We start from the raw sequence: 21,829 nt of genomic DNA, 5'->3' as shown, positions 1-21,829 counted from the left end.
TTGCAAATGGAATTTTTTTTTATATAATGTAGGAGATGCAGAGCACTTCAGTAAGACAACTGTATACAGGACGGTCAGAAAAGTGTGTCTGGATCTGAAACAACTTTTACCATCTTTGTGGTTTTCCCTGGACATAAACCTGTCAGAGCCATCAAGGCTCTCTCTCTCTCTGTGTATATATATATATATATATATATATATATATATATATATATATATATATATATATATATATATATATATATATATATATATATATATATATATATAGTTGGCTGAGTAGAAGTCTGTCAGTTTAAATAGGCTTAATTATTTAACAACATGATATGGATGCAGACATTTAGGCTGTGTGTGGGATAAAACCACTGCACAGTCAAACAGCCACCTAATATTTAGGCTACTTTACAATGTAAAACATGATCAAAATGAGGTAGCTCCATGAGATTATGCCGACTTCTTACCTGTTTTAAAAATGTTTTTATATTTCATCTTCAGCTGCTGCCACATGCTCTTCTCCCCTGCAGGATTGCACCTAAATGAAATAACTTAATAGGCTACTATTCGAACAGTTTTCCTGTAATATTATTGTGATTTAAACTTATGCATTGACCCGGGCAGCAATGTTCTCCCACACTGTCGCCCTCTCTTTTGCAGCTGCAGGTGTTGCACTTCTTTCTAAAAACGTGTTCAAACTCGCTATATAAGCGCATTAAGATTTCCAATTCAAACGATGTAGTCCTCCGCTTCCCCGTTGCCATGGTGACTCGTCGAATCGGCGCTCCATTGATACTGGCTTTTCAGAGTTGTGGTGCACGTGCTTAACTTGGGGTGAAACTACTCCGAGTTGATTAAACCAACTCAAATCAGCCGTTGTGAAACTGAAAACTCAGAGTTTTCTATCTCAAAGTAGATCAACTCAGAGTTCAGGGTTAAACTCAGAGTTTGTTGAACCTGCTTCGTGAAACGGACCCCTGAAGACTGTTACAGCTTTAAAAACACACTTCTATGTTACACGTTCATTGTATTTGATGTGTGTTTTCTGTTAAACCTGTTAAAGGGAACTTGCTTTATCTTAATGGAATAAAAAAAAAACAGGATGGTTTTTTGCCGTTCAGAGAGATGACTTGCTTTTTTTTCGTTTAAATACTGTCTTATTGGAGGAAATCTGTAACTGCAAACTGTGGGATGAAGCTGAACTACACTGTTGATGTGTGCAACGTCTTCACCTGTACCATTTCTGAGGGATGTAAAGCATTTCAAAGAGCACATTTACAAAAAAATACCAAAATATCCACTAAATAGTAAATGTGAACAGTTTGATATTTACTGTTTTTTCATATTATAAATAAACTGTTTCCACAAATTTTTTCTGGTGTTTTTATGGTGATTTTAGGGTTTGAACCTTTGAGCTTCCACGTACAGGACAATCTCTGTCTCTGTTTATGGGTATAAAATGAACTTATCTGCCTCTAAGCCTCATCCTAACATAGCTCCTGTCATCTACACGGCATCAAAGCACGCTTATATCTCCAGCAATACTCTGCAATCACCTCCCAGCTGACCTAGACGTATCACTTTCCTTTTAACATCCCGTGTCGGAAGTCTTGAGTCGGTAAGATGGATGGCTAAACCACACTGACTCCTGTTTCAAGGAGTCCTCAGGTATGGAGCTGGTTGCCAAGGACTCCCAGCTCCATAGCAACAGCAGGAGATTATTGACACCATCAATGGGCAGCGAGCCGACATATCCAAGCCTGCTGCGGCTGCAAGGTGACATGGTGTCTGGAAAACAAGGTAAATTTATCATTTCCTCTCAGTCTTAGGATGCTTGGGAACTAATATTTTTAATCTGTTAACTCCTTTTGTTGTTGGTTGTTGCAGGAATTCAGTCCAGATTTGGTCCATCGAACAGGTGAAGTTATTTTTCCAATGCATCTAGTGTCCTCTATCGAAACTTTTACTGTTCTCTCGCTTATTCCTCATATCACAATTAGTTAACATAATCAGAATTCACAAGTATGCGCCCAAATTTCCTAAGTTGCTGGGATAAATATAGACAGTAATGGATGAACTCTTTGATTGGAGGGCTAAAAGTAATGAATGAAACCGTTGAAATATTTGGCCAGAGGTAAGACTAGATGAAATATGTATTAGAGTTATGTAGGGAATAAAAAAAAATAAGATAAATGCAGCAAAGTTAAAGTTAAAATGCAATTTTGTGACCACAGTGAGGTTTGGGGTTCAATCTGAAGAGTGACACCAGTTTTTAGAAGCTGGAATATAAAAAATCCTCAGCAAAGATGTGAAACCCCCTGAGCTACTGCATGTTCCCACTGGGCCCTGAGATACCCTCGTATTGAATGCAGTTTTCTGCTGTTCTCTGAATGTTATATGATTTGGCAGAATCTTGGAGCTGGCGCAGCATAAAACCTCAAAAACAGTTTGGGCAACGACTCCTTGGTGAGTAGCTGTGTCACACAAACTTCCCTGATAACCGCAAGAAGAATCACAATGGCCTCTATTCAGCACATGCCGGGTCCTGAACATTTTGAGAATGGCAGGGCCGGTTCTGTTCCAGCTGCTACATCATATAAGATTCCATGTTTGTTCATTGATCCAATGTGAAACTGACTCCAAGAATCCAGGAGCCAATGTGGTCAGTATTTCCTTCTTCGAGTGCAATTTCCCTAAACTACATAGTTCAAAGCAGATGTCTGGCACACTCTGAATGTGTGTTTAAAAGGGAAATACAATGGAGGCATGAGCAGAGGTCATAGCTGATTGAAGGTATCATTTTTTTATTTGGTAATTGCCCATTTGGAAAATATTTATTCTGCCTCTCCACTCATATTTTCATCATTGCAGCTTCTTACTGGAAGCTTTCCATGTTTTTTTTCATTGATTAGTGAGAAGCTGAGCTGGGGCAACCAGGAGCCAATATGGCCCATCTCCGCTTCAGCGCTCGGAGCCGCTCCAAGTGCAAGAATCCAATACCTAGCCAGGCACAAAAGAGACTTCTCAGCAAGGGAGGACCACCGGAGGTAACTGTAGCCTGTCTGCACCTCCAACATTATTGATGACTCTATCAAAAAGGCATGAGCGGGAGGGTTGTTTGTGTTTGTGCTGTAAAGCCGAGCACACAAGCTTTTTATGCCGTGCTGCATCGACATATTTGAGTGGAAACGTTTGCAAAGCTCTTTGGCACACAGTAGATTCAGGAAAGTGATGTTCAGGACTGATGCCAGCTGATCAGAGGTGATCACCCCAGAGAGCTGTCAGGCTCAGTTAGTGGCTGGAAAGATGCACTGGTAGTTACAGCTGCAGAGGCTCTTCTTCTGATAAAACCAATAATAAATCACTGTTATTAAAGATGACAGCTGGTTTGGTCCAAAGCCATGTTTGTTTTTCCACATTGGCCTGCAGACTGCTGATTACATACATATAGATAGATTTTATTCTCCATTGGTTTGCTGGACTAAATTAGAATTTGTTGTGTCTGATAATTACCCTGCTGGTCGACATCTAATTACATCAGTCTGCAGTCTAGAAGTCTAGTCCATGTTGTTAATTTTTAATCCAATTAGTTGTCAAAGTATTGCACAAAAACACTCTAGTCTGACTCCACTATTGTTTTTTAGAATATAATACCTTAATATCGATAGTGTGATAGTGCTAGAGTGTGGTAGCTGGACCTTCAACCGCAAATTTAGCTCAGGTGTGCAACTGATTACTTCCAATTATTCCATTTTATATATAAATATACTCTACCGTTGAAAAGTTTGGGGTCATCCAGACAATTTCATGTTTTCCATGAAAGTCACACTTTTATTCATGTGCTAACATAACTGCACAAGGGTTTTCTTATCATCAGTTAGCCTTTCAACACCATTAGCTAACACAATGTAGCATTAGAACACAGGAGTGATGGTTGCTGGAAATGTTCCTCTGTACCCCCAGGGTTTCTTCTACATTCATTCGCCGCTGCTGAATCCCAAGTTTCTTCTTCTTTTTTTTTTTTTTTTTTTTTTAATCGTCGCAAACACACCACCGCCGCATGTCTCCACCTTCACAGCAGTCTTGCAGTGTCGGGTACTCACGACTACTAAGGTAAACTGCAGATAATTATCTTGCTCAGTATCTACTCTTTGATGCGTCAGGTGAATATGACGTTAATTATTCGCGAGAGCGCAGCCTTGAAGGTGACGTCACGTCAAGCAGCCAGGCACCAGGTCAGAGAGTCAGAGGAGTGTCGTCTTGGAAAATACGTCAGCGACTTACAGTTAAAGTTATTAGCTTAAGATAACTCATAATAGATTTTACAAGTTAAACAGACATTTGCATAATAATGACGTCCAGGTAGCGTTACGTAGCATATCGGTAGCTTCAGTTGATTGGACCCGGTGCTAACTCAGTGTCACTAACGTGAGTAAACTATCGATAGCAATAAGCTAATATCTACACACCATGATGTAACTGCTAACTGCATTTTCAGATGAGCTTGTTCAAATATATATTTTTTAATTTTAACATTCAGCCTTTAAAAAGCCATTTTCAACTGGCCATTCAGTAAATAGGGTGTACAAGGAAAATCTGCAGTCACGTGTCATTTGTTTACGTCGCCATGGCTCCCTGCCGCTGCTGCTGAAAAAAATCCTAGAGGAAACACTGACCGCTATGTAGATATTCCACGAAAAATTAGCCGTTTCCAGCTACAATAGTCATTTACCACATTAACAATATCTAGACTGTATTTCTGATTAATTTAATGTTATCTTCATTGAATAAAAATGCTTTTCTTTCAAAAACAAGGACTATTTTAAGTAATCCCAAACTTTTGAATGGTAGTGTATAAAATTTAAATTGCAGTTTATCTAAGAAGACAATGGCCCGAAGCACATTTCAAAGCTGTGCAGAGATTATTTGACCAAGCAAAAGAAATCTGGAGTACTGGAACTGATGGAGTAGCTAAGTCAAAGACTTGAATCCTATTGAACAGATCAGGGATTTAGAGAGACTGCACAAAAGTTTCATCCAAAACAAGTCTCTGGGAACAGGTAGGAACTATTTGGAACTCAAAAAGAAATAAGACTGTCAAAAAGTACATAAAAACAATGGCAGCAAGAATGCAAGCTGTTATCAGGGCCAAAGGAGGTCATACAAAATATTAAGATGTTTGGTTAATATATGTGACTTATCTATCTATCTATCTATCTATCTATCTATCTATCTATCTATCTATCTATCTATCTATCTATCTATCTATCTATCTATCTATCTATCTATCTATCTATCTATCTATCTATCTATCTATCTATCTATCTATCTATCTAGTCCAAACCTCACATCTCATTGCACCATCTTGAGTGTTTACCAAAATTTCTATGTTTTTGTGGGTGCATACTACTTTTCCACTGAGGCTTAACACTTTACCATTGTTCTGTATTTCCCCTCCTCCTTCCTTCTGGCTTGAGACGATCTTTTGTCCCAGACACACATCACAACATGTAATGGATGTGATAATAGCTTCCATTTTCCTGCAGGAAGGAGGTGGAGGAGGCGGCGAGCTTCTTCAGTACGAGCCGGCGTCCTTCCTGTAGGACCTTCCAGTATGAAAACATTACGCGCTTGTCAACACCCAAAACCAGGAACCGGAGTTCCCAGGAAGCACGGTAAAAACCTCATTAGATGCTAAACTTGAACCAAGCATGAATCAAGGTTGTTCGGATGCCCATTATCTAGTTTTACCCTGACCAGGCTGCATTTATTTAAACATCTTTTAGACTCTGAATGTTAGATGATAAGATATGTAACCTAAATATCTTAACAAACAATCCCCTTGCAAGCCCAGTTTTACGCTCTGGAGTTTAGATCACAGACTATACACCGATCAGCCACAACATTAAAACCACTGGCATAACATTTGCGTAGATGTTTTTCATGAACCAAAACAGTTCTGACATGTTGGTGCAAAGATACAGCATCTCTGGTGGTGTCCAGTGGTGTCCAGCATCAGGAAGCTGGCAGATCTTTTGGGTCGTGTGGGTTGCTGGGTTTGACTTTGGCTTCGATGGATTGAACTTGTTTCCTGCAGCTTGCCATTGATGAGCCACTGGATTGGGATTTAGGGAGTTTGGAGGCTGCAGCAGTGCCTTGAGCTCTTGGTTGTGTTCCTCGAGCTGTTCTTCAGCAGTTTTTGAGGTGTAGTGGGGCACATTGTCTTACTGTGGGACTGTTGTTGCCCAAAAGGAGTGTTCTTGGTCTGAAGCAGTGTTTAGGTAGGTGGTACTTGTCAGAATAACTTCTGTCCAGGTGACCCCAAACTTTTGAACTGTAGCGTATGTTACATATGTTCTAGTATATATAAGGAAAAAAATGTGTCATTACCTGCAGCACTAAATGAAGCTTAACTAAGCAGAGGTCAGTGTTACCCAGTTGTAGTTGAATATTAGTTTTTTCACATTATTATGTTTTCTCGGTTTGAAAACATATTCACTATATAAAACCACTCATTACTGTCTTACTGTTAGGAAATGTTTAAAAAAAAGCTGTCTTTAAAGTATCTGTTTTAGAGATTATTTCCACATCCTGCTCTCCAGTTTGTCACATGTCAAACTCCAAAGCGTTCATTGTCTCTGAGGAGACCCTCATGCAAACCAAAGTCTCGAGTTTAATCGCAGCAGAATGGAACAAATCATAAAGTTAAATATGAGACAGCAGAGCGGAGGCTCCGGTCCAACACTAATGTCTCCACAGTGCACGAGGAAGCCAGCGTTCAGACATCTGTTATTTCAGTGTCAGACTGTGGGAGAGCAAAGAGCGGAGACAATAGAGCTTATTGTCCAAAGTTCAGCACTCCTGGGACACTCGTAGTCGGCCGTGGAAGTCTTTTTATAAATCCTCCACACAGCAGCAGCTGAACATGTTGTCGGGCATGAAGAGAGATTCATCCAGGGTTTATTTTCAATTCAGTGCAGCAGCAAGTAGACGTCTTTGTTTGTGATTTCTGTGACAGCCATCACACTGATTGCTGTTTTAATGCTCTGTACAAGAAATAATCAGTCGAGACTTAATCCTCTCGTGTTGTTGCTCCAAAAAAAAAGACAGACGGATAAATAAACCAGACAAAACAAGGCAGATAAAAATCAAATACTTTTCCTTCTGAAATTAAACTGTGGAGAAGAAAAACTGTTGCATTTTTTCACCTGCTTCCAAAAATACTAGTATTAAGATAGATAGATTAAATATTAGCAATTATATAACAAACCAACAAAAGAGATCAAAATACTGCAATATAAAGGCAGTAATAACCAATAACAATCATACAAACACTAGTTAATAACATATGAAACAACGGTTTAATAATAACAATGACATGATGCACTAATAACATCAAATTAATGACAGTTAACTACCTTCAACATTTAATTGGGAACTTAACATGAACATGAAGAAGTTGAAGTACCAATGGAGGCACAATATCTGTAGTCTTTTGTATTTATTTTAATTTAATTTTTGTTTTACACTGTGACATTGAAGATGACAGCCATTTATTTTGTTCACGTCCACTGATCCTTCACATTGGGATGAGATTGGAAGTTCCAGTATAAATACATTATGTTTAGAATATTAACAATTCCCATCACATGTCTTCAGAAACTTAAAATCCTGTACGTAGCGGTACAACAGAGGACTGTTGGTGCAGCGATTTTAGGATTAAGTTGTAAAATTCTGAAAATAAAAGCATGTTCTTGCAAAGACAAACCATAATATCACAAAAAAGTAAAAATTTTAGAGCAACAAGGCAAAAAAATGTAAGAATCACAAAGCTTAGAAAGTTTTTTCCCTCTTCCAGTGTGTTTAAAGTGCTGTGTGTTCGTCCTGCAGGCCTCCTCACACTCCTCACTGTGAGAAAAACTGTCCAGTGTGGCACGTTGATGCCAGAGTGAAATCTGCTGCGATCTCTCCTCGACTGCTGCAGCTCTCCAGCCCCAAACGGATGCATCCTGACTTCCAGAGCAACAGGGAGGTAAAAATCTGGGTATCTGTGAGCCAGAAAACTGCTCATTTATACTATGCCTGCTTTAACTTGTACTGCAGTGCACCTCGTTCATACTTAGTATCTCCTCATTCAGTCATCCCAGAACCATGATTCTGACACAAAATATATAATCTATGAAAAAAAATAATTATCTGGTAATTTATTGACGATAGAAGTGATGGGAAACCAAAAGCAACACAGGCTACATGTGAGAAACATGGAGAAACAGAAGCAGAACTGATTGAATAAAAGTGATCTTTTTTTTATAGCAAATTGATCATGTTTCTTTTTATTCTCCTTGTGTATTTTGAAGACTTTAACAGTAGAAATGTTTTAATAGGTTTAAAGGTAAAGGATTTATTGATGTGAAAGAAAATCTAAACTTATTCCATTAAATAGCCTTTAAATAGTTGTAGTAAAAGTATAAGGGACCTTTACAAGCCTCTAATTTCATATTTGTAGTTTCTAAGAGGCTTATAATTCTGAGACATGACAGATTCAGTTTTGGTTAATTAGCAACTTGCAGATTCTGGTGTCCACACACTGCAGAAAAGACTTAAAGTAGACTTTTATCTAATCTTTATGACTCTTTGTGTCATTTGCTGCACCATTTTTCACAGGTTTACTCTTCAGGATTGTGTTGGCAGCAGATTGACAGGAGCTCAACTCTCCTCAGCCACAGCTGGGATTCATTGTGACAACACAGGTGAACATAATCTGAATATCCTTTTCCTGTTTGTCTGCAGAGTGTTTCTTCAGTCGTCTCCTTTGCATCCAGAACAGCACGAATCTCTAAGAGACTGGTCCAGTTGTCACTGCCCAAACTGAGAGAGAGCAACATCTGCTACGAACTGGGATGCCCAGAGGAATCCATCTGGACTGTAAGAGCGCTCATTAAGGCCGCTGTTAGGATCAGTTTGTGTTTTTCATCTCCACATGGGTATATGCGACGTAAATGATGTTTTCCACCCAAGTGCACGACAGTTAGGGCTGAAAATTTGTGACCGAGCAGCAAAAGAAATGGTGCTAACATGGTGGTACAGCCCAGTCTGTGACCAGCAGCTACTTTTTTCTACCTGCGAAAAAAGTCACAGTCTTTTAGAAACATCCACGTCTTTTTTCTCTGTTTTCAATGTGAATGGCAGTGCAAATGTCTGTGTAGGCTACCGGCATGCATCTAATGTAGTATAAATAGACCAAAATGGATGTCACTAAATTCGTAATACTGTGTAGGCCTTTCCAGACTGAAGGTCTCTGCTCTGGAACCAATAAGCTGCCTGGTTCTGCTACAACTATTATGGACGTTGTGCTTTATTTTGTGCATCAAATATTGAAGAGTTTGGATTTTTTAAAACAGAAACATCAGCGTCGCTGTGATGTACAGTTTTGAAGTAAAAGTGTCTATTTTTGTAAGTTTTATTGTGTGTCAAAGTTCTGACTATGTCAGATTTACAGAATATAGCATTCTTCATTGTGCTATTACTGATTAAATTTAGGGATGATGTTCAGATGTAAATTTCAATGAATAACTTAAGGTCTAAAGCAGAGGTGTCAAACATACGGCCCACTTTGGGATGACTTTGCGAAGTGTAAAAATCACAGAGAAGACATTAACTGCAAATTGTAAATTAGTAAAACTGTAAATTTAAATACTTTCTAGATCTACTATATCATTCATTTCCAGATACTTGTGACTAAATGTCTTGTGCTTTTGTAGACACACTGTGATCTGTAAGTTTTAATGCACATGTGTACAGTAGAAAAGCACTCAGAATGCAGTACTCCGCCAAGGCTGCTCAGTCATTATATCATTTCTGATGGCTGAAATCTTTAAAAAAGTTGTGGATCCAGACGATAAGCCACATCAATGTCAAAATTCAATCAATTGGTCCTTGTGTCATTTCTGACCTTCCCTGAAAATTTCATCCAAATCCATTCATCCATTTTTGAGTAATGTTGCTAACAAACAGACAGACAGACAAACCAACGCCAATTGTCACATAATTCTGCCGAGGCTCTGCCTCCTTGGCAGAGTAATGATAAACTGAGGCATAATATCGTTGAAACTGCACTTAGTTTGCTTTAAAAAAAAATTCAGGTTCATAATGTTCAGAGCTGTACTTTTTTTGCACTAAAACAAAGGGAAAAATTTGGAATTGTTGATATTAATAGATTGTTATGCTGTGATTTTACTGTTCTGGCCCACTTGAGGTCATATTGACCTGCATGTGGCCCCTGAACTGAAAGGAGAGATTTTGACACCCCTGATTTAAAGGGTTAATGGTATCACATAAATACCATCTGTGTTACTCGAGTCTTCTATAACTCTTTAAATGGGAACAAACACAAAACCAAAGAACAAGGCATTCTTCTCTGACTGTACGCTCAACATCACACATTCAATTAAAATATTTTCCAGCTGTCTGAACCGGTTCTCACATGATGAATACATCTTCTAATTAACTGTGGAACTTTCCAATCCTTACCATCGTCAGGCAAATGACTATTTGATGAATCCGTTGCGTGTGCATAAATTACAGACATTTATTGGCCATCTGTCCTCATGATCTGTTGCTTTGCACTCTGCTTTTTATAATTTGATGGATGAAAAACATCATGTAGGACTGAACAACATAACAGCAGCTGATCACCAGCTTGTAAGACGTGTTTGGTTCCAGCATTTTTAACATCTGCCAGTACAACCACGATGTATTGAATGTCTGAATCTCTTTAATCAGGTTTCAAGGGCAGCGAGGAAAGCCACAGCGAGCACTCGTGTTGAGATGCTGGCATCACCAAAGCGACTGTCTGAGGACTACATCCCTCCACGAGAACCGGAGTGGAGCCGGAAAAACGCCCAGTGCAGCTGAGCATCTGTCAGCATCCTCACCAGGTCAGTGTTATTCTAGTTTGTAACCTTTGTTAAACTAATTCCATTCCTGTCTAAACCAGCAACGTTTAAACATTACGTCATGGCAAAGTAAAATTCAGACTGAGACTCAAGCTTTGAAGTTGATTTAGATCAAATTTAAAAAAAAAAAAAAAACAAGCTGTTGATTTAACTTCTTTGTGCTTTACTTCCTCATGTTCAGTATTTTTTTTTTGAAATCTTTCTGAACTAATTATCGCAACGTTTTTACTTGCTGACAGAAAAAAAATAGTCAACCCACAAACCAGACAGAGAGAAGCCCTACATCTCAATGCAAACTCAAAGCACGAGGAAGACAAATCCAAATGAGAAAAGATGCCACAGCTTTTTATAACATGTCTTGACGTTTGTGAATTGAATCCAGTTATTATAAGATGTGAAACTACCACAATAAAATCCTCTCTGAGCAGCTGGAAGATTTTAAAACTGCTAAATTCCGACCTCGGTTTGAGAGATCTGGAGGAGAAATGATGTTTCTGTTGATATCATTAGCATGTCCACGAAACCTTAAATGATCCAACTCTGGACTGTGATATTACAGCCTAATTACAATTATCCTATCTGTAATCTTTTGACAAAAAAGTGAACAATGCTGGAATTAAAAACATAATTGTGACTCTCTCCGTCTACGATCTGCAGCTTTTAACTGAGCCTCGGTATGATACAGTGATCCACATGGTTTATCCTTTGCAGCTGAGCTGGATTCTGCAGTTTTATTGCAACCATGTGTGCATGAATCCTTGCACTAAGACACTTCCATGTCACAGAGTTTCATTCAGTGTGTATTATAGGCTTTAAAAAGCACATCTGTGAAGTTTCTCAGTGATAGAAGGAAGGCAACTTGACTTTCTTGAGTGTCTTCAAGACGATCCATGTCTCTTCTGAAAGACTTTTTCAGGTGTAACTGACTGGTGAGGAGTCCCAGGTAGTGAACTTCCTGTGTGTTTTTTAGCACATTGAGAATTGTTGAGGTTGCATGAAAGTTATTGATGCACCTAGCCATCATATGACCTGTTAAGTTCCCCTGACTTGAGCTGTATAAAGAAGTTAAGCTACCTGAGGAGGGATCTTAAGGACTGCCAGTGACTGATGAGTGGTTTTCTCCATTCAGTAGTGGTCATTCAAGTTTGGTATAGATGGCTTCTTTCACTCCTCATTCCAACCACTGGTGTTTCCAGACCTTAATGTATATACTGACCAGGCATAACATTTTGACCACCTGCCTTATATTATGTTGGTCCCCTTTATGTGGTCAAAAATGTGCTTTTTGTGCCTGAACCAGAGGACCTTTCAGGGTGTTGGAGCCTGGACCAGGATGTTAGCAGTGGATCCTTTGGATGCTCTGGGTTGTACAGTGGGGTCTCTGGGAATCAGACTTGTTCCACTGCATCCTGTTGATGCCTGATCAGAATGGGGTCTAGGAAGTTTGAAGGTCAAATCCGCATCTTGGGCGAGTGTCATGTTTCTTAAGATGTTCCTGATTGTTTGATGTGTTTGCGATGTAGTGGGGTGCATTTTCCTGTGGAGGTAGACCTGTTTGCCATTTGCTTGAAGGAGTGTGCATGTTCTGGAACAATGTTTATTTGATTGTCTAAGTCTCATCAACACAGATCCCAAAATCCAAGGTTTTCCAGCAGAACACCACATAGTACCAATATGATCAATGTTATTCACTTCACCAGTGATTTTAATGTTGTGGCTGATCGCTGTATACTGTTGTCCTCTGAGTATCATTTTAGAACTGCTGAATGCAACTGCTTGACCTGAGGCTGTCCTGAGTTGTGCCTTGTGAAGCGGCTGTTTTGTTTCCTCGAAGTACATTCTGAGAGCGCCACACTTCAATGAACTGTGTACACTATATTACTCTGCTTATGCCCGAGTGTTTTGTCCTTGGGGTGAACAAGCTGCTGCCTCAGCGTGCGGTTGGGTTTGAAATGCATAGTAATGTGGTTTGTTTAAGATCCTTCGGAGTTTTTCAGATCCTCCTGCAACACAAGGAATAACAATGTTGCTCTGGTAATTGTTCTTTTCCTCTCTGTTCTGTTTCAACAAAGGCCCAGTTTGGGTAACCACATGTGTTTAGTGCTTCTCTGATGTCTTTGTGCTCATTCTCCGTCTACTTCGTCACTTGTTGGAGGCAGTGTGTGGCCACAAGGCAAGGAACAAGATCGTTTTCTTTCTTTCTATTATTGTTTGTACCCTGGGGAGGACATCTCTTGTTTGTATAGAACTGTACTCCCCAAGATAGACAAGGAAAGAGTCAAACTCAGACCAATCACCACCACATCAAAGCCCTGGTAACATAAGATATCACTTAAATCTTAACATGCATTCCGACACAGTAAAGACTATAAGGAAGTGATTAGTACAGGACCTACTCTGTTTAAACTGCTCATCCTCTGCCTGATGGCCACCTACTTCCAACATAACGAGGGCTTCTTCAGACGGATGTGTCATGGGTCATCGATGTCTCCAATCATGGTCAGTATCTTTACGGAGGTAAACATGTAGAGTGGAACCCTGATCACCTCTACAGGAACTGTTCTCACCTATTGTGTAGGTATGCAGATAAAACCAAAAAACAGAAAGTTGTAGCTTTTACAGCATACATCGATGCAGTAGACACCAAAAAGTAGACTCAGGAGGATGTCAGAGAAAATATTCTGAACTTCTCGGACTGTATGGTGCATACTGAAGATGGCAGACACCTCAATATCAAAATATACCCACAGATCAACATTTACTATTTGATTCTCTGCTTCCACTAGTTTTAGAGCCCAAGACCATCAGGCTTACAGAGGGGAGGAAGCACAACACACCAGAGAAGCACATAAAATGTAAATAAAGTGTTTCAGATTAGACAAGAAATGTCTTCAAGAAGTAATTAAAGCTGCCTTCTGTAATTTTTCCAATCATGAGAGAATTAAATAATTGACAGCCATCAAAAGCTGCTCTTTCCCCCCATCAGCGGTCATGACTTGTTGAAAACTTAACATTCTGGCATCATTTAGTTAACAAAGGCATCAACTTGAAAATCCGCTGTAATCCCTTTTACACTGCTGGGGCCCGTAAGTGAGTGTTACATGAAAAAATGGACACAGTTGTACTTCGGGCGACGGCGGCCAGCGTGGTTCTTAGATCAGCGCAGGTTTGTGGGCCGACTTCAGGCAGAGGCCAGCCAGACATCAAAAGAGATTGAACCTACAACCCGCTGGGAGGCTAATCTGGGATTAGCCTGCTGAGATCGGGAGGTAGAGATCAGGAGGAGGAGGTGGGGAGATAAGGGAACAAACAATGAGAGAGAAATTAAAAATAAAAGACAAAACATGCAGTTGTAGCCCAGTTGTGGGTGAAATTATAGTTACACCACTGAGTGACAGAGTCTCTGCTCATTTTTTGCACCATTTATTGTTGTTAAAAGGGGTTGAGTCACTCTTTTTAAACTTGCAAAACCCTTTTTTGAGCTTTAGTTAAAAGAAAGCAAAAAAATGTAAAATTTCTCCCTCTTTTTCTCCATTATCACATTTTTACTGAATCTGAACTTGATAAACGAGTAGATTCCAATTACCATTCAATGTTTTATTAATCTATAAAACATGATCAATGTTTACTGTATTCTATTGGTAAACATTCAAGACATTGAATGATTCACTGCTTTCTTCACATCCAAACCACATCACACACAGACCTGTTCAATCTGGACTAAATTAGATTTAAGATTCAAGACTTTTATTTGCCATATGTGTGCACACAGGCAGTCCAGGCACAAAAAAAAACAAGAAAAGGACTCAGAGAGTGCAGTACCCTGCCAAGGCTGCTCATTTGTCATTTTTTAATTCTTTCTTTTACCAGGTAAGCTCAGTTGAGCTGATGTAGTGTTCACTTGTTGTCATGGTTACAGTGACACCGTGCCGCTATTTCGCAATGATACAGAAATCTTTAACAAATCCGTGGATCCAGACTATAAGCCGCATCACTGCCAAAATCTAATCACTTGGTCCTTGTGTCATTTCTGACCTTCCCTGAATATTTCATCCAAATCCATTATTCCATTTTTGAGTAACGTTGTGCACACAGACAGACAGACAGACAGACAGATGGAAAAATGTACGGCAATCGTCACATAACTCCGCCGTTCCTTGGCAGAGTGATAAACACCAGTCAAAACAAGAAGCACAAAACAAAACACTCTACAAGAGTGGTAATAGATAAAATACAAAAATATGATAAATAAATGTGAATGCTACAAGGAATTAGCAGTGTACTAACAATTTTCCAGGAATATGTAGGGGATATTGCCCAAACATCACCTCATATTGCATGACAGGTAGAGTGAGGGGTTATTGCACAAATGTTTATTTAAAACAAAGATATTTAAAATTAGTTTCAGGTAACTTAAATCTCTTTTCTGTTTGTTAACATGCAACAAAGTGCTTTTTCACAGCTTCTTTTCACATCAGACCGCAAGACTAGATCTAAAACCACAACTACATCATCCCAGAGAAGATGAAGACTGCTTCAAAAGATTTATAAAATCTTTATTCAAGCTGCACAAAAATGGCAGATTTCCCCGCTGCTTTGTTTCTGTTTCTATCTTGTGTCAGATTGCTTCAGTCTATTTCTTCATCACCTTCCTCAGCAGATGTGTGGCTAAATTCTAACCGCATGAAACCACCGACCGCATGCTTGTGTGCTTCCAGAATGAGAATCAACCAAAAGGCCAGCTTTCTCACGGACAGAATCAACATTAGTGGTGGGAAAGAGCCACACATGGTGTTCCTATTGTTTAGTCCACATCTAATTGTTTTATTCACCTGCACAAAAGGTAGATGAAATTAGAAAAAAAATTCAAATTTTTAGCATCTATTAGAAAAACACTAATGACAGCTTCAACATTTGCCATAAAATTAACTCAACATTACCAAGGACAACATTTTACCAAACAAGAATGACAAACATTTTCTACTGCCACCTTCAGAAATGTGAATATCTCTGAATTTAGACTGCTGGCTGGACAAAAAAGGACATTTTAATATGCACTGCCTCTGTAATATTTCATTGGACATTTAGCTCTGAGAACAGCACATATTCGCTGTGGCATCGTTTCAATAAGCTCCTGCAAAGTCACAGCATTTATTTCTGTTCAGAGTTGCATTAATTTTCTTCCAAGATCTTATATTGATGATGGGAGAGTCAGACAAAGTCTTCTCCAGCACATCCCAAAGGTTCTCAGTGGGGCTGAGGTCTGGACTCTGTGGAGGCCAATCCATGTGAAAATGACGTCTCATGCTTCCTGATCCACTCATTCACAGTGTGAGCCCCATGAATCCTGGCATCATCATCTTGGAACATGCCCGAAAAACTCCATTGATGGAAAGACCTGGTCATTCAGTATATTCAGGTAGTCAGCTGACCTCATTCTTTGGGAACATAACGTTGCTGAACCTGACCAACCCCAGATCATAACCTGAACCCCCACAGGCTGGTAGACACTAGCCATGATGAGTCCATCACTTCATCTGCCTCTTTTCTTACCCTGATGCTCCCATCACTCTGGAACAGGGTAGATCTGGACTCATCAGACCACGTGACCTTCTTCCATTGCTCCAGAGTCCAATCTTCATGCTACCTACCAAATTGAAGCCCTTTCTTTCTGATTAGCCTGATTATACGTGTGGAAATGCTCTTACTTCTACTATTAAACGTAGCCGTGAGTTCGACTGTTGATTTCCTACGATCATCTAAGAGTTTGTTCCGACCACATTTGTTCCTCGAAGATGATGGTTCCCCACTATCCTTCAGGTTTTAATAATACGTTGGACGGTTCTGAACCTGATTTTAGTAGTTTCAGAAATCTCCTTAGTTGTTTTCTTTGCTTGATGCAGGCCAATAATTTGACCCTTCTGAAACAGATTAACATCCTTTCCACATTGTGTTGTTGGTGATACTTTAAGTCAGTTTCCTTTGCAGTCAGAGCTGAAGTTCTCTGAGTCTTTGCTGTGTTTGTGTTTTACCCGTCATCTGCCACTTGTGGTTTGTGCCAGCAGCCTCACGCCGGATGTCGCTTTGCGTACAGTCGGTCCACACCTTCTGCTAAACACAGGAAGCAGATAAAGCAAGACGTTCTCCTGTTGTGTCATTTTGTTTTTGAAAAGCTGTGAATGAAAAACTAATAATCAATAGCACAATTATTAGGAGCAGTCAGAATTGGTACAGATAAAAATGCACAGATTTTGGGAGTAGAATAATCTCTGGTTTAATATTTGAACTCTGCAAACAACTGCGACAGGGTGGAGTTACAGGAACTGTCTCCAAACAAAACTACATATTCCCCTAACAGAGAGGAACTCTGCTGCTGCTGCTGTGGTTTTAGACTAATAAATCTGCTGGACTTCACTCTGCAAACCCTGTATTTTCTTAATTAACCACCATTTATGGTGCATAAGATGAGGTAAAACCAGAACGTCCATATGGTTTTACTTCGGTTTATGCGTTTGAGGAAATGGTCCAGAACAGGAGAAACAGACGAGTGAAAAGAAAAAAAAACAGACTTCTTGGGAGGAAAGGATGTCAGGGTTTATCCAGAGGTGTCTGGAAGTGTTTCATAAGTTGAGGGATGGTTGAGTTTAAGTTTAAAAGCAGCTTAAAGGACCGCCTGCATGTCTAAAGCAGCTCCATAAGGTTGTGTAATTCTGCAAATGGTCACATTTTTCAAGTTGTGAACAGTTTGTTTAATGAACTAGTCATCTCAGCTCTTCTGCTTCACTTTTTAAAAGTTAGAACCAGCAGCTTGAAACTAAAACTGAAAATCTGAATCTTCAGAAATATAAAGATGAAAACAGCTTCAGGTGCAGAAACAAAAAGTCAGCCACCAAGACAAGAAGACTCATCAGAAAACTAAATTTGAAATGAAATGATCGGATCAGTTTCCCGTTCAGCGGAACAGAAAGTCAGGCTGCAGAAAGCAGACTGACAGATTCCTCACGTTCTGCAGCGTCCTCTTAGCAACACACAAAACCAGACTCCATTCAAATTCTGAACACACTCGCCACAGTCGCATCGTCCGTCCGCTGCTGTGACTCTGGACCAGCGGGAACTTTTTCTCTGACAGTCAAGATCAGAGCGGAACATCAGCGTCGTCACGGCTACATGACCTCTGACCTTTTATCATCCATACTGGTCAGGTTCATCTCTGCAGGCGCGTTTTTTTGTGTTGACTGCAAATGATGTTTTTCATGTTCTGCTTATTTGTTAAAGTGAGGTCAAGCTTTTCTATTTGACTATGAGTTGATGGCCACAAAAATCTTATTTTTAAAGATATTGATGTATATTGAGGATTGGAAAAATCCTAATTAAGATAAGACAACCTTTATTGATCCCTCACCAGGGAAATTCACGCTACAGCAGCTGGATACAGAAAGAAGCACAACTGGGCTAAAAATAAAGATATAATAATAAAAAATAGAAAAGATCTCACTGAGAGAATACACCGGGCATGATGAATCTACATATGGATATGTACATTATGATGCAGTGAAATGTACATATGGATAAATACAGTTATATGGTGAATTTACATATATACAGGTGTGGCATAGAGGATAATGTACACACAATTTTGTTGCAGTAAGAAACATTATTGGTGGAAAAGACCATTCGTTAACGTGATATTATTACATATGATGAGCTGTAGAGACCAGTGTTATATCTTGCACAGAAGATCTTGTAAAATTACAGAAAAAAAAGGTATTCATTTACACGCTGGATGCAAAAAACAAACAAAAAAATGTACACAATGTCCACACCTGTATTTTACAAATTATAATTTGTTCTTTTAACCTCTTTTATTACATATTCTTTTTTATTATTAATAATTTTTACTGTTTTTGAATGCTACTTTATTCCACCACTTTTTTTAACATCGTGTTTGTGACACTGATGCCTGCAGAATTTCAGGTTTTTCAATAGTTCACATGACTCCACATCACTTTTTTTTGGTCTGTTATGTGCAATATAAATGACAGTGACTTTACTTACTACTTACTATCCTGTATTGTGCTACCAACAAGTGTAATGGTAGTGTGATTATTATCATTTATAATAATAATAGTAATAAATGTAGCTTTAGCCACATCTCCAGCCTACAGTTCTGGTAAATCAACACTTCTAAAACCCAGTATAAACCACATACCTCATTACAAAGACCTATGTGGGAATAAGACAATATTTAGTCATTTGAAAGGATTTAGAAATTTGAGTTTGAACAGCAACACCTTTTAATTTGGTAACTACTAGTAATATCCCCTTTAAGCTGCTTTACCATCATTTCTTTTTTCATTCTTTTTTCAGCTGTCACCTTTAGTACAACAAGTCCTATAGGTGACAGTTAAAAAAAAAAAAAAAGAAAGAAAAATGTCCCAAATAACTGCTGAAACCAGTTTACCAAGTGAAGCAATCGAAACTGTGAGAGTGAATGATGATTTATGAGCGAGCAGGAGAGGGGCAGGGTCCCAGATATAATGCGTGTTTTCAGCAGGGACTATAAAAATGTTTTTCTTTAGTGGGTGTGACTTTTTTTTTCTTTTTCTTTACCCTCAGCTGAACAGAGGAAAACACCCCCAGGCTCGGGAAACAGACACCAGCTCTGTGTGTGTTCTGTATTTCTAGACATATCCCCCAAAGTGAGGGGCTTGTGAGCAGCTTTGACTGTTCATACTGAAGTCAGATTCTGAGTAAACACCGAAAACGTGAGTAAACGTGAACAGGAGAGAGTTGAGATTTGAAAAGCAGCGCCGTGTTTTATGTGCAGCTGAACTACCTGCTGGGTCGGTGTTGGTTTCTGTCGAGCTCGTTGTGCTCACCGTTCCCACGATCAGAGCGTTTTCACTCCCGGCCTGTTGGCAGGAAACCTCATCCTCTCCCCCTCTCCTCACCCCTCTCTCCCCCGCCTCCTTCAGTCTCTTTGTAGGGAGTGTGAGGCTTCAGGATGCTTTTTCTGTCCTGTCAAATGAGAAACTGTGTCCCTTCTCCTGCTTCTTGAGTCCCCTTTGTCAGCTCGGTTGAGTTAAAGGACACATTTTCATTCCTGCGCAGCACAAACATCCAACATTACAGCTACTTTATCTGGTTGAGTTGGTCTAAACAAGTCAGTTCTGCAAAACTATGTCAGACTCTTAAAACCAGTTTTCCTCAACCTTGCTTCATTTATTTATTACATCTCTTTGTGCTCAGAAATTCTGCCTTTCCTTAATGTTTGCTTGTAACCGAAGTGCGCTGCATTCGCCAGGAACAGCTGATTAGAGACGCAGGTTAAATGTTTGCTTCATCAAAACTTATTCAGAAAACCACACCGCAGCATACTAATCTAATTCTCAAATGGGAAACCTAATCACTCTGTTTATGTGTGTTATTGTGAGTATTCCAGCAAGACAGTTCATTAAATGTCAGCATTTTCATAATTGTACTTTTTTGCACTTAAACGGGGAAAATTTGAAATTGTCGTTATTTGTAGGTTATTGTGCTCTGATGTTAGTTGTCACTTGAGATCAAATTGGGCTGTATGTGGCTCCTGAACTATAATGAGTTTGACACCCCTGGTCTACATCTTTCTGATTGGGCCGTTGCTGTTTTAGTGTAGTTGGAACCCGATACAACAGGCCTGAAAATATGGGATGTTAGGATGAAAAACTAAAAAAATCCATTACCGACAGCTGTTTTTTTTTAAAGTGTTTCAGAGGTGTTCTTTACAACGAAGAAATCTTGAGATATTCTATATCTTTTTATGTCAACAAAGGTCCATTTATTCCTTCTGAAGATCCAAACGTTAGCTCAAAAATGTAGCATAATATAGCTTTTGGGGAACATATTCAGCGATGGATTAATACGCATTTGGTGCATTATATTAGTATTTGTTAGTTGCATTAAAACAAACTACAGTGTGCTTACTAATACGTCTTTGGACAACAACAGAACAGAAGAGTGACATCTATCAGGTTTTAATCTTGTCATGGGATTTGTTGACTTTAACAAACAAGTGGAATATTGGCAGCCTCATCCTTTAACCCTGTTTGAGGCCTAAAGCTCCAACTTTCTGGTGAGATCACGGCCTTTTTACAGCGCTCAGCCATGGGGAGAAAAAGGAACAATGAAATGACATCACCTGCCGATTGTGTAGCCCATAATGCCATTCACAGTTGGGCTGTGTCCTCCCTCTTCCCTCCCCTCCTCACCCATCCCTGTCTCTCTCACTCACAGCTACTGAAATGTTCCAGATTCGTCCCCACAAGTTCCTGATAGCCGATTCCAGCAGCATCCACTGTAATCGCGGCGCTTCCTCACATCTTTTATGTTCGAGCCAGGAAGCGGGCGTCCAGCTCGGCTCCCTGCTGACAGACTTGCATGTAAACAGAACAATGGAAACAAAAGCAGCCCCCTCGGACCACCCTTTATTAAGCTCGGCCCGTTATTGTATAACCCGACTTCCTCAGTGAATTTAAAGCCCACTCTAATGGTGGATAATGGCTCTTCAGTTCTTAAAAGCGCCGGAGGCTGTTCATTTTTTATTTATTTTTTCAGTCATCTGCTTTGGTGGAAAGTAAAAGCATGAAATTAAAGCTGTAACTACCATTTATTATTATTATTATTATCATCAAGTGAGGGGGTTAAAAACACAGTGGTCTAACTAATTTCTGTAATATCGTATTGTCTAGACTTTAGTGGCAGAGTGGTCCAACCCACAACCCAAACATAGCGGTACAGTGGTGCTTCGAATGTTAGACCATTCTTGAAAACACAAAACTTTGAACATGTTTTCACAAAAAACTACAGAAAGTGGGTCAGACCACTCTGCTTCCAACCCTTCA

General features: G+C 39.5%; 1 protein-coding gene across 1 annotated transcript; it reads left to right on the top strand.

Annotated features, from left to right (window-relative positions):
- Positions 1 to 1,664: 1,664 nt before the first annotated feature.
- On the top strand, positions 1,665 to 10,931 carry LOC129350410 (testicular haploid expressed gene protein-like). The gene is made up of 8 exons (XM_055016879.1): positions 1,665 to 1,794; positions 1,882 to 1,912; positions 2,404 to 2,460; positions 2,907 to 3,041; positions 5,541 to 5,669; positions 7,885 to 8,026; positions 8,785 to 8,919; positions 10,777 to 10,931. Exons 1-8 carry the CDS (start codon positions 1,665 to 1,667, stop codon positions 10,906 to 10,908), a joined length of 891 nt encoding a protein of 296 aa, XP_054872854.1. The 3' UTR covers positions 10,909 to 10,931.
- Positions 10,932 to 21,829: the final 10,898 nt, after the last annotated feature.

This window comes from Amphiprion ocellaris, chromosome 13, assembly GCF_022539595.1.
Source record: "Amphiprion ocellaris isolate individual 3 ecotype Okinawa chromosome 13, ASM2253959v1, whole genome shotgun sequence".
Lineage (NCBI taxonomy): Eukaryota > Metazoa > Chordata > Actinopteri > Pomacentridae > Amphiprion > Amphiprion ocellaris.
Note: the sequence above shows the minus strand (reverse complement) of the source record. Positions and strands in the feature narration are given on the sequence as shown.